Genomic DNA, 14,647 nt, shown 5'->3' with positions numbered 1-14,647 from the left:
AAGTGAGAAAGGGTTGAATAAGAATGCCACACTCTAGCACTTTTAACATGTGTGCTCTTCAACTACTGGGGCTGATGTAGCTCAACTGAAGAGTGCACATGTTAAAAATATATAAAATATAAAAAGAAATTTTAAAAATACATATAAGTTGGGCTTATTTATAATTTGAGCCAATTTATAAATTGGGCAGTAGCTGTTACTATAAAAATATGCAATCTACAATATTAAATTGTGATTACAACAGAAATATTGTCTTTAAGCCCTGAAAACTATGAAACATCTGTTATTCATCTCCACAGAGACAAGAAATTTAAACAGCAGCAAGAAAATTTAAGTTGGATGAGTGGGAGAACATGGAAGAACAGTGAGAATGGTTAAACCAAGGAGCAAGTTAGGGCAGCCTTTCTATCTTACCAATGACATGGACATTTTTTCTTAGATGATTTTAGAAATGCCATTTATAGACTTGAGGCTATCTTAGCACTATGGAGATGATTCTAAACTGGGGATGGCTTACACCTGTAGGGGGAGTATTTCAAATGGAAATTTCCACTGCAGACAGAGATGCATGCTTAAGAATAGAGTACCTACAGAGATGAATGGACATCATAAAACTAAATCTCGGACATCTTTCAATTTGTGACTCTAAAATTCAGCATCTTTATCAGGACTTGATGCCACTCTTTCAGATTTTTGGTTTAGGCTATTTCCACCCTAAATAGAAGAGGATTAAAATCTAGGAAAAGGAGAACCACCTCTTGTGACTCCAAAGGTATTCTGAGCAGGGTGGCTGCTCCCAGCTTCACCTCTCACTGGTGAAATCAAACAGAAGGAATTGCAAATTCTTTAGGGCCACCTCTAGTGGGTTTTCTCAGTTGGCTGGAAAACCTCAAAGGTAAGGATTTAATTAGGAATTTAACATTGGCTTCGAAAAAGAAGTCACAATCTCTAAGTACTTCACACAGGGGAGAAGTCGAACCACTCACAAAAGAGTTTCCTGCTGAAAATTCTTTAGTAGTAAGGAGTGTGTCTCGCTAATTGGGGTGATGGCCAAGAGGACGGTAGTAGCCAGCCCTTTGCCCAGGGTGGCTGCCTCCATTGGCAATGTGCCCTTTTTGTCCACTCTGAAAGGCGCCCAGTGGGGAGGCCTGAGGAGCTACTGGTAGCCTTTGTGGAGAGGGCAGGTCTGAGCAGGCCTTGGGCCAGCAGGGCTGAGCAGCCACCTGCTGACAGGGCCTTTCTTCCTCATGAAGGAGTCCAGGGGATTCCATTAGAGAAAGTGTTGCTGCAAGCAAGCCGTGGCCACCTTTAATGATTTCCAGGGAAGGAAATTAGTCTCCCAAATCAATTATGACACTCAATTAGGTTATTTAGGCTGATGAATCCCAAGTGAAATCAGAGGATGGGACGTGTGATTCAATGGCCTGCATCTCTCCTGGCTTCAGGGCCCAAGGGTTACCATGTTAGTATTTTGCTAATATTCCCTTTGTACCCTTGCAGTGCAAAGCTTGGTGCCAGCCCAGTCCTGGGCACAGTATTAGTGCCCAACAAAAAATAGCTGAGTGTAAATCTTCCTGCCTCTCTTTTCTCTGGATTTGGTCAGTATCTAAGCATCCATTCTGGTGATCAGGAATGCTTGGTGTATATATTTTATATAATGAAAGTATGCTGAACATCTCTAATGTACAGTGTTTTCATTTCTTTACTGATTAAATGCTTAAATCACATGGTAAAAATTCATTAGTAAAAATGTCCAAATAACTTGTTTTTATATGAACACATGCCCCCCTTAAGAAAGTGTGTAGGTAAAAAGAAACGAAGGTTAAATCCATACACAGGAACTATGCAATTCCTAGGAGACAGGGCCCATAACTTGTCCCCATGTTAGAAGGTGAGCCACAAAAGATGGCAGAGTCTCTGTGTGCAAGTGTTGTTGAAGAGACCGGCCTGTCATCAAGCCATCTTTCTCTATGCAAAACATGAAGACTTCCCTGTTGTTCTGTAGCCCTTTTGGGCTCCTTCCCTGTGCCTCTGACCCTAACCCTGCACCTAGCCACCACAGGTCTTACCATTTCAGGGGTGCTGCGATTGGTTAAAGCAGTGGTCCCCAACCTTTTTGGTACCAGGGACAGGTTTCGTGGAAGACAATTTTTCCACGGATCTTGGTGGGGGGATGGTTTTGGGATGGTTCAAGCACATTACATTTATTGTGTACCTTATTTCTATTATTATTACATTGTAATATATAATTATACAACTCACCATAATGCTGACAGGAGGCAGAGCTCAGGTGGTAATGCGAGCGATGGGGAGTGGCTGTAAATACAAATGAAACTTCTCTCGCTCGGCCGCTGCTCACCTCCTGCTGTGCGGCTCAGTTCCTAACAGGCCACGGATCACTATCGGTCCATGGCCCAGGGGTTGGGGACCCCTGGTTTAAAGACACCCAGCTAAGGACGCAACAAGTGACCAAAACCTACCCTGAGCCTTGCTCCCCAGGCCATGCTCTCTGCTCACTAAATCAAATGCCCTACACCTGCCTAAAGGGGGCACTTTTTTCTAATTTGCACAAAGGCACTAACCCACCCAGCCGAGGTCCTGCAGGCGTGCTTAGTTGCATTATTGTGGTTGTCTCTAAACTACTTCTAACAATACAGCAACTTCACTGAAAGTCTTGTGAAAGTCTTGGTAGATGTCTGTACCTGCAGAGCTGTATTGCACCAAACCCCAGAAAGAGATAAAAGAGACTTAGAGAAAGTCAATATCTAAAATAAAGTCTCAGAATTTTCCAGAATTGAGGAAATATGCATTCAGAGACACAGGAATGTGCTTGTGCCAAACAACACAGAACGACATGTGCCAAAAAATAAATAAATAAAAAGAAATTCCTATCTGAATACATTTTAGTGAAACTACAGAACACCAAAGACAAAGGGAAAACCTTAAAAGCAACAGGAAAAAATGATCCACAAATTACAGGTAGATTCTCCAGCACAATGAGGAAAGCCAGAAAACAGTGAAATAATATTTTCAAAGTGCTGACAAAAATAACTGCCAACTTATGTCCTCAGAACAATTGTCTTTCAAGCATAAAGGCAAAACAAAGACATTTTTGGCAAACAAAAGTTGAAATCAACATTTTAAATCAACTATATTCCCTGAAACTAACACAACATTTTAAATCAACTATACCCCTATAAAACTAAAATATTTTTAAAAATAATAAAAATAAACCTACTTATATCCTGAAACTTGCCCCCCCCAAAAAAATTGAAATCATCAGTAAAAGATCTTTACTAAAGGAATATCCAAAGGTGATTATCAGGAAGATGGAAAATGATCCCAAGAAAGAAAATATGAGAGACACAAGACGAAAAGTAAAACTATTTGTATAAAATAGTAATAATTCAAATTTGATGTCTTAAAAGAAGACAGAAACACTAAAGATGAGTGAGAGCGTGATTAGAATTAAAATATATTAAGGATAGATGTATTCTTCAAGAGAGAGACTAAGGCACTGATTACTGACTTCTTTAAGCTTATTTCCAAATTTCAAGGGTGATCACTAAAACAACAGAATTACAATGAAAAACTTTCAAATAAATAGAGGAAAGAAAATGGAATGAAAAAACAAAATATTCCATCAACCCCCAAAAGGCAGGAAGATAATTGGAGGAAGCAAAGAAAATGTGAATCAAATAGAAGGAACAAAGTATGATGGTTAAAAAAAAAAAAAAGCCCAAATATATCAGTAATCACAGTAAGCATAATTGTATTACACTTGCCAGTTAAAAATAAAAGTATCAGACTGGATGAAAGGTAAAATCCAACTATATATTGTTTATAAGTAGTATACCAAAAACACACCTAAGGACATGAAATAGTGGAAAATAAAAGGACAGGAAAAATTAGCCATGCAAATACTAATCAAAATAGAGTTGGGTTAGCTATAATAATACAGATGAGATAGACTTTGAGACAAAAAACCATTCCTATGGATACAGAATGCCCCAATATAACAACAAAAGTTTCAGCTCCCCAGGAAGATATAACAATTCTAAAATTGCATATAATGAAAAAACAGTTTCAAATGATATAAATCAAAAGTTGATAGAAGCATAGAGAGAAATGGACAAGTCCTATCTCATAGTGGGAGATTTCAACACACCTCCTTCAATTATGAATAGGTCAAAGAGATTAAGAAAACAAAACGCTAGTAGAAATATAGTGGCATTTTATTGTGCAATAATTTTATTTTTAAAAACCAGAAATATAAATAACTGCTACTCTGAAGATAAGGACTCAATCTAATCCCAGTAAAAAAGCAAAGGAGCCTTATGCTTTATTTAAGCTGAGAAGCCTCATGATTGTTGTATGTATAATTTCCAGTAGGCATTGTGAAAATTTTAAATTGTTTAGAGATCTTCTACATTACTAACTCAATTTCATCCACTAATCTAGTGAAACCCACACACTTTCAATGTATTAACATAGAAGATTTGAACAGCATAATTCATAAATTCAATTTAATTAACATATAGACAAATCTGTACCCAACAATTTAAGATTACACATTCTTCTGAAGAACTCATGGAATATTTATGAAAATTGACCAAGAGTAGGCCATAGAGCAATTCTCAGGAAATATCTAACAAATGGTATCTGACCACAACATAATTAAGTTTAAAATAATATTATATAAAAGTCAATTACATGTTTATGTAGGAAAATGTAATTACAAAAAAAAGGAACCTAGGAATACTAGCAGCAAATACTTATATGTTTTTATTATTTCCCAGACCTGTTCCTATATGTTTTGCATATTAATTCATTTACTATTTATAATAGCCCTTTGAAGTGAGCATAATTATATCCCCATTTTAAAGATGAAGAAACTAAGGCACACTGAGTTTACATAAGTTTGCATTACACAGCTGGCAAATGACAGAATTCAAATCCAGGCAGTCTGGTGCCAGATTCTAAACTCTACGGCTCTATTCTTCACTGCTTCTCAAAAGACATGCAAGATCTTTCTGGGTAAATCCATAAAGTTTTATTGAAAGATATTCAGACCTAATAAGTCAAAGTATATACCACATTTCTGATTAGAAAGACCCCCAATCATTAAGATATCAATTCGTCCTCAAAATTGTTCCCTAAATTCAATGCAATTTCAATCAAAATCTCAACAAGTTGTTTCTAGGAATTCAAAAAAGTGATGCTAAAATTCATGTGAAAAGAACCAAGAGTCAATAATGCTAAGACATTCCTAGAGAAGAAGAGTAAGATGAGATGACTTGCCCCACCAGATATAAAGACTTTCTGTATACTTTATTAATTAGGGTGGTATGGAGCTGGCATAGAAATAGATAAATTTGACCAAAGTGAACTTAATTTCTGCTAAACCTTGCTTCTACCACCTGGCTATAAAGAGCTTTCAACCTGTGGAACAACTGCTCCCTCAAATTGAGGAATGAATTTGGTAAATCACTTTTACTTTTATCCTCACAGGTGATCACAGACACTAATTTTGCAATTCTAATTAAGTCTATTGATATAATTAGTGTAGTCAGTTCTAATTTAGAAGAATATGGAACACCAAGACTCTTTTACAGAGGGGGCCATACAATTTTTTTTGGCCAAATCAGGACACCTTTGAGAACGAGAGGGAGCCCCTATTTATAATTAAGTTATACCTGTCAAACCAGGATAGACACCTTACTTTCACTCTATTCTTTGCTCTTTTAACAACTAGTTTGTTCTATCAGTTACGCCAACTATTTCTAAGCCAACCGATACTTTTAAAAAATTATTGGTCATAGAGTGACTTAAGGATCATGACATGTATCTTTTTACAACAAGCCCACCTTGACCAATAAACCAGCTTGACACTCACAGTTTGAGCAGTGGATAGGATACACAGTGATGTTTGAGACAATCATTCAGCAACCTCTTTACTGGTTTCTAGTCTGCTCCTGATTCAACCCAGTTTCCATTCACTTTTCCCTCATTTACAGTCCTACACCTGCTCAGTAGACTCAGCATTTGCATGTGGGCTCTCAATTCTGAAACTCTCAGTGCCCCTGTAGGCATTGGCCTCCAAACTTCCCACTGGCTGTCCCCACAATCCTCTACCCCAGAAAGGCAGCTCTACACTATTCCCCACCCACCCATCGCTGGGAGCCAGTCCCAGACCCAGGCCTCTCGTTGGACTGCCCTCTGGCCTACCAGAACCCAGGGATGGGTTTCAGACACAACTTGGTCACAGACACTGGCAATCCGCAACACAAGGAACTCCCAAAGGGGGAAAAACATATGTATGTTGGTGGGGTTTCTGGGCAGGGGAGCAATGCTTGAAAATCTGTTTTAGAGGTATATATGCATCCTTAAAAACATGTCCCTGGTTTCTCATTCTTGTTCACTGTTCAAATTAATAGCTAAACTGGAAACCTAATAAAATAAAGGAAACGTAGAAACTTTGAACTCCTGAGAGAGTAAATATGAAAAGTTACTTCCCTACTTATAAATAGGAAAACACTCTTTTTATGTTTAATATTTAGCTTAGCCTTAGTTATTTTTACTAAGGAATTTCTCCAATGCTTTTTACTAGACTAAGGAAGAGAACTACTTTTCACCTAAACAAGAGAAAAATATCATTCAGCATTTACATGTTGGTGCCCAACCTTGGCTGTACAATGCAATCACATAGGGAGTTTTGAAAACAAAAAAACAAAACAAAAAAAACTGATGTCTGGATCCCATGCCTAGAGATTCTGATTCAAGTGATCTGGAATGTCAGAGGGCAGAGAGCAGAAGCAAGAAGAACTACAATCCTGCAGCCTGTGGAACAAAAACCACATTCACAGAAAGATAGACAAGATGAAAAGGCAGAGGGCTATGTACCAGATGAAGGAACAAGATAAAACCCCAGAAAAACAACTAAATGAAGTGGAGATAGGCAACCTTCCAGAAAAAGAATTCAGAATAATGATAGTGAAGATGATCCAGGGCCTCAGAAAAAGAATGGAGGCAAAGATCGAGAAGATGTAAGAAATGTTCAGCAAAGACCTAGAACAATTAAAGAACAAACAAACAGAGATGAACAATACAATAACTGAAATGAAAACTACACTAGAAGGAATCAATAGCAGAATAACTGAGGCAGAAGACTGGATAAGTGACCTGGAAGACAGAATGGTGGAATTCACTGCCACAGAAGAGAATAAAGAAAAAAGAATGAAAAGAAATGAAGACAGCCTAAGAGACCTCTGGGACAACATTAAACGCAACAACATTCGCATTATAGGGGTCCCAGAAGGAGAAGAGAGAGAGAAAGGACCAGAGAAAATATTTGAAGACATTATAGTCAAAAACTTCCCTAAAACGGGAAAGGAAATAGCCACACAAGTCCAGGAAGCGCAGAGAGTCCCATACAGGATAAACCCAAGGAGAAACATGCCGAAACACATAGTAATCAAATTGGCAAAAATTAAAGTCAAAGAAAAATTATTGAAAGCAGCAAGGGAAAAACGACAAATAACATACAAGGGAACTCCCATAAGGATAACAGCTGATTTCTCAGCAGAAACTCTACAAGCCAGAAGGGAGTGGCATGATATATTTAAAGTGATGAAAGGGAAGAACCTACAACCAATATTACCCTACCCCGCAAGGATCTCATTCAGATGCGATGGAGAAATCAAAAGTTTTACAGACAAGCAAAAGCTAAGAGAATTCAGCACCACCAAACCAACTCTACAACAAATGCTAAAGGAACTTCTCTAAGTGGGAAACACAAGAGAAGAAAAGGACCTACAAAAACAAACCCAAAACAATTAGAAAATGGTCATAGGAACATACATATCAATAATTATCTTAAACATGAATGGATTAAATGCTCCAACCAAAAGACACAGGCTTGCTGAATGGATACAAAAACAAGACCCATATATATGCTGTCTACAAGGGACCCACTTCAGACCTAGGGACACATACAGACTGAAAGTGAGGGGATGGAAAAAGATATTCCATGCCAATGGAAATCAAAGAAAGCTGGAGTAGCTAAACTCATATCAGATAAAATAGACTTTAAAATAAAGAATGTTACAAGAGACAAGGAAGGACACTACATAATGATCAAGGGATCAATCCAAGAAGAAGATATAACAATTAAAAATATATATGCACCCAACGTAGGAGCACCTCAATACATAAGGCTAGTACTAACAGCTATAAAAGAGGAAATCGACAGTAACACAATAATAGTGGGGAATTTAACACCTCACTTACACCAATGGACAGATCATCCAAAATGACAATAAATAAGGAAACAGAAGCTTTAAATGACACAATACACCAGAGAGATTTAATTGATATTTATAGGACATTCCATCCAGAAACAGCAGATTACACTTTCTTCTCAAGTGCGCAGGGAACATTCTCCAGGATAGATCATATCCTGGGTCACAAATCAAGCCTCAGTATATTTAAGAAAACTGAAATCATATCAAGCATCTTTTCTGACCACAGTGCTACGAGATTAGAAATCAATTACAGGGAAAAAAACGTAAAAACCACAAACACATGGAGGCTAAACAATACGTTACTAAATAACCAAGAGATCATTGAAGAAATCAAAGAGGAAATCAAAAAATACCTAGAGACAAATGACTATGAAAACACGACAATCCAAAACCTATGGGATGCAACAAAAGCAGTTCTAAGAGGGAAGTTAATAGTTATACAAGCCTACCTCAAGAAACAAGAAAAATCTCAAATAAACAATCTAACCTTACACCTGAAGGAACTAGAGAAAGAAGAACAAACAAAGCCCAAAGTTAGTAGAAGGAAAGAAATCATAACGATCAGAGCAGAAATAAATGAAATAGAAACAAAGAAAACAATAGCAAAGATCAATAAAACCAAAAGCTGGTTCTTTGAGAAGATAAACAAAATTGATAAACCATTAGCCACACTCATCAAGAAAAAGAGGGAGAGGACTCAAATCAATAAAATTAGAAATGAAAAAGGAGAAGTTACAACAGACACCGAGAAATACAAAGCATCCTAAGAAACTACTACAAGCAATGCTATGCCAATAAAATGGACAACCTGGAAGAAATGGAAACATTCTTAGAAAAGCACAACCTCCCGAGACTGAACCAGGAAGAAATAGAAAATATGAACAGACCAATCACAAGTAATGAAATTGAAACTGTGATTAAAAATCTTCCAACAAACAAAAGTCCAGGACCAGATGGCTTCACAGGTGAATTCTATCAAACATTTAGAGAAGAGCTAACACCCATCCTTCTCAAACTCTTCTAAAAAATTGCAGAGGGAGCAACACTCCCAAACTCATTCTATGAGGCCACCATCACCCTGATACCAAAGCCAGACAAAGATACTACAAAAAAAAGAAAATTACAGACCAATATCACTGATGAATATAGATGCAAAAATCCTCAACCAAATACTAGCAAACAGAATCCAACAACACATTAAAAGGATCATACACCATGATCAAGTGGGATTTATCCCAGGGATGCAAGGATTCTTCAATATATGCAAACCAATCAATGTGTTACACCATATTAACAAATTGAAAAATAAAACCCATATGATCATCTCATTAGATGCAGAAAAAGATTTTGACAAAATTCAACACCATTTATGATAAAAACTCTCCAGAAAGTGGGCACAGAGGGAACCTACCTCAACATAATGAAGGCCATATACGACAAACCCACAGCAAACATCATTCTCAATGGTGAAAAACTGAAAGCATTTCCTCTAAGATCAGGAACAAGACAAGGATGTCCACTCTCACCACTATTATTCAACATAGTTTTGGAAGCCCTAGCCATGGCAATCAGAGAAGAAAAAGAAATAAAAGGAATACAAATTGGAAAAGAAGAAATAAAACTGTCACTGTTTGCAGATGACATGATACTCTACATAGAGAATCCTAAAGATGCCACCAGAAAACTACTAGAGCTAATCAATGAATTTGGTAAAGTTGCAGGATACAAAATTAATGCACAGAAATCTCTTGCATTCCTATACACTAATGATGAAAAATCTGAAAGAGAAATTAAGGAAACACTCCCATTTACCATTGCAACAAAAAGAATAAAATACCTAGGAATAAACCTACCTAGGGAGACAAAAGACCTGTATGCAGAAGACTATAAGACACTAATGAAAGAAATTAAAGATGATACCAACAGATGGAGAGATATACCATGTTCTTGGATTGGAAGAATCAATATTGTGAAAATGACTATACTACCCAAAGCAATCTACAGAGTCAATGCAATCCCTATCAAATTACCAATGGCATTTTTTACAGAACTAGAGCAAAAAATCTTAAAATTTGTGGAGACACAAAAGACCCTGAATAGCCAAAGCAGTCTTGAGGGAAATAAACAGAGCTGGAGGAATCAGACTCCCTGACTTCAGACTATACTACAAAGCTACAGTAATCAAGACAATATGGTACTGGCACAAAAACAGAAACATAGATCAATGGAACAAGATAGAAAGCCCAGAGATAAACCCACGCACCTACGGTCAACTAATCTACGACAAAGGAGGCAAGGATATACAATGGAGAAAAGACAGTCTCTTCAATAAGTGGTGTTGGGAAAACTGGACAGCTACATGTAAAAGAATGAAAGCAGAAGACTCCCTAACACCATACACAAAAATAAATTCAAAGTGGATTAAAGACCTAAATGTAAGGCCGGACACTATAAAACTCTTAGAGGAAAACATAGGAAGAACAGTCTTTGACATAAATCACAGCAAGATCTTTTTTGATCCACCTCCTAGAGTAATGGAAATAAAAACAAAAATAAACAAATCGGACCTAATGAAACTTCAAAGCTTTTGCACAGCAAAGGAAACCATAAACAAGACAAAAAGACAACCTTCAGAATGGGGGAAAATATTTGCAAACGAATCAACGGACAAAGGATTAATCTCCAAAATGCATAAACAGCTCATGTAGCTCAATATTAAAAAAAACAAACAACCCAATCCATAAATGGGCAGAAGACCTAAATAGACATTTCTCCAAAGAAGACATACAGATGGCCTTGAAAAGCACATGAAAAGCTGCTCAACATCACTAATTATTAGAGAAATGCAAATCAAAACTACAATGAGGTATCACCTCACCCCCATTAGAATGGGCATCATCAGAAAATCTACAAACAACAAATGCTGGAGAGAGTGTGGAGAAAAGGGAACCCTCTTGCACTGTTGGTGGGAATGTAAATTGATACAGCCACTATGGAGAACAGTATGGAGGTTCCTTAAAAAACTAAAAATAGAATTACTATAAGATCCAGCAATCCCACAATTGGGCATATACCCAGAGAAAACCATAATTCAAAAAGACACATGCACCCCAATGTTCATTGCAGCACTATTTACAATAGCCAGGTCATGGAAGCAACCTAAATGCCCATCGACAGATGAATGGATAAAGAAGTTGTGGTACATATATACAATGGAATATTACTCAGCCATAATAAGGAACGAAATTGGGTCATTTGTTGAGACGTGGATTTCCTACTCTAGAGCCATTTCATTCCTACTTGAAAACACAGCCAAGACCTAATCTCTAGAATCAGTCTTGTTCTTAAAAGACACATTAAGAGTTTGCCCACTGTATCCATCAGCCTTGCCTCCTAGATCTGATAACTGGGATCTCACCTTATGCCTATGGACTGTAGTACTGACATGTCCCCTACTGCAGTAAGGATGAGCATAAAGCATGCACAGTGGTATTGGAGTCTTGGGTTCAAATCCCTTCTCTGTCTTACTGTATCCTTGCGACTTTGGACAAGTCAGTTAACCCTGCCGAGTCTCAATTCCACATTTACAGAATATAAAAAATAAAACCTATATTGCAGGGCCATAGTTAGGAATGAACAAGGTAACAAATATAAAAAGCTAGCATAACACCCATCCCATAGAAGCTCAATAAAGAGTAGATGTCATATAGTTATTATTAATATTACTGTGATGATTATTATTACCTGGTATACCATTCCAGCGGAGTATATTGCTTTATTCTTTCAAAAATAACTTGAATGTTGACATTGAAACCCACTCTTTGAGCCTCAACCCCAAAGATGAACAGCCCAACCTCCTTGATGCCTGAGGCTTGCCTTCCAGAACTTCAGCCTGGTACCCACGGTCAGAACCTACTTCTGCTGCTTCTCCTGGAGACACTGAAGATTTTCTCAATGCAAAGTGTATGCCCATTCAGTTCCCTGCAAATCACCCACCTCAGGGCCGTTCCAGATCGCCGTGTGGTCCCAAGAAGTGTGCTCTCTCAGTTTCCACGTCTCCAATCCTCTCCTCTCTGGCCCATCTTGTTACATCCATGGCAACCCATGTTATGACTTCTGCCAAATAAAAAGCATAATGTTAACACATTGATTTGTGCATCATAAACTCAACACAATTGGTTTAAAAACTTGGGCCCGAGGGTGAGGCAAACCTTCCCAGTTTCCTGAAAGGGACCCTAGCCTAACCCTAAACCACAAATGTGGTGGGGCCCAAACCCGCATTTATTCCAATCATTGCATAAGCAACATAGATAAAAAGGCATAATTCCCTTGAAAGATTTTCAAGGTCCTCCTTTAAGTGTGTTTCCCTCACTACTGTGGTTCTAAACTATGGCCACGGCCTCAAGACCAAATTACAGCTTTTGGCAGATGGTTTTAGTCTGGTGGTTACAGCAATGAATGTGGAGTCAGGAATCTTGGAGTCTCAGCCAACTATTCCCTGGGTAACCACAAGCAAGTTAGCTGCCCTTGTCTCAGTTTTTCTGTCAGTTAAATGGGGTAACTTTTTCTTTCTTCCAACTACTTCAAAGGCAAAGGTTATGACAATTAATTACCCTATGGCCCACTAAACCTGGAACTTTCCTTGCAGTAACGAAGCTACTGTCAGCTTTTTCCTTCAAAGTCTAGTAATTTAATCCTAAAATACTGTATGTTTTGAGTGTCCAAGTGTTACACCTGGAGGTTCATTTGGAGGCATTTATATCTAGGGTTACTGAGCCATGTACCCCATTGCTCTAATACTGGCTGATGGAGGCAGAATCATGTTCTAAAACATTAAACCAAAAAGCCTGGATTTAGCTCAAGGGGACAGCATTGCTAAATCACACAGGTGGCTTTTTTTAACCTCAAGTGCCCTGGCTTCCCCATAACATAAGCATCTGATACTGTTTGAAAAATACTCTGTAGAATAGTTGGTATTCACAGGCAAACAAGGTCTGGTGAAAAGTTTCCCAACTCTGCTTCCTGCCCTTGTGTGACACAAACATACTTCTTTATTTGCCATGTTTCTATTACTTTTAGTTCTAAAGGGATCCTTTTTCCCATAATCCATATTTTAACGATATTTTAACACTGAGAAATTCTATTATCCCCTTGCATACAACCATTAACAGACCTCTGGAGGTGAGAACCTATCTACAGATACTACTTTTAGAGTGTCTTTGAGAGAGAAATAACTTTAAGCTTGAGTTTTTATGGTTGATAAAAGTGATAGCCATTGGGAAAGGAAAAAAATTATGTTATTTTTAAAAGAACTTAAATTATTATTTACATTACTGATTTTTCTCTTTAATATTGTCTTGTATGCATGTCACTTCTGAATAAAAATGTAAACTTTGACAGTTTAGCAGAATATTGAAGTGTCACTACATAATGTAGATTATGAATACAGTTCATTCTGTTTTCTGGAATGGTTAGCTGACATGAAATAGAAAGAAAAAACTCATCACACTCATTCTCTCTTGGTGTTAATAAATAAAAATTAATTATAGTACTGGGAATTTGAGCCAATAATAGTCCAGAAATTTAAATAGTATGTTTCATTATTAATGTTTATATATATATATATATATATATTTAAGACATGTATATGTTTTAAAAAGGACTCAAAAAAGTTCTATATTGCATATACATTAGGTATGGGAGATTAATTCACTTTGAACCCATATAGTGTAGTGGAAAGATTATTCATTAATTAGAATTCCAGATTTCCAGGTTCTGGTTCAAGTCTGTATGACTTCAAAGTCTCTTCTTTGTTCTGCCACTAACTCTCCTTGTGACTTAGAGGGAATCCCTTTATATTTTTGGAATCTAGTTTCCTGACAGTTATGGGTTGAATTGTGTCTCCCCAACCAACCCACCCTACAAACATAAAAAGATATTTTGAAATCCTAACCCGCAGTACCTCAGAATGTGAACTTATTTGGAAATAGGGCCCTTGCAAATGAGATTAGTTAAGAAGTATAACTCCAGAAGTCATACTGGAGTAGGGTATGATCCAATATGACTGGTGTCCTTATTAGAAGACAGTCATTGAAAACAGACACACAGGGAGAACGTCATGCAACGACAAAGGCAGAGACTGGATTTATGTAGTTGCAAGCCAAGGAACACCAAACTGTGAGCAAACCATTAGAAGCTAGAAAGAGGAAAGGAAGTATTCCCCTACAGGTTTCAGAGAGAGCATGGCCTGCCCACACCTTGATTTGAGACTTCTAGTCTCCAGAACTGTGCGACAATAAATTTCTATTGTTTGAGCCACCCAGTTTGTGGTACTTTGTTATGGC

At 37.5% G+C, this 14,647-nt stretch overlaps 1 protein-coding gene and 1 long non-coding RNA gene across 3 annotated transcripts in view; both read right to left on the bottom strand.

Moving 5' to 3' along the window:
- Positions 1 to 14,647, bottom strand: part of LOC309665639 — a 272,601-nt gene that overhangs the window by 74,849 nt on the left and 183,105 nt on the right. The gene's annotated exons all lie outside the window — the stretch shown is intronic.
- The window catches only part of SEM1 (SEM1 26S proteasome subunit), a 294,022-nt gene that overhangs the window by 240,794 nt on the left and 38,581 nt on the right, over positions 1 to 14,647 (bottom strand). For both annotated transcript variants that reach the window (XR_014266491.1, XM_082472198.1), the window contains exon 3: positions 12,300 to 12,419. Coding sequence is in view for 1 of the 2 variants with exons in the window: in XM_082472198.1 (XP_082328324.1) it covers positions 12,347 to 12,419 (73 nt within the window). In the remaining variant the exon portion in view is untranslated. The remainder of the gene's footprint in view (positions 1 to 12,299; positions 12,420 to 14,647) is intronic.

This window comes from Balaenoptera physalus (assembly GCF_965194825.1).
Source record: "Balaenoptera physalus genome assembly, chromosome: 8".
NCBI classification, from domain to species: Eukaryota; Metazoa; Chordata; class Mammalia; order Artiodactyla; family Balaenopteridae; genus Balaenoptera; species Balaenoptera physalus.
Note: the sequence above shows the minus strand (reverse complement) of the source record. Positions and strands in the feature narration are given on the sequence as shown.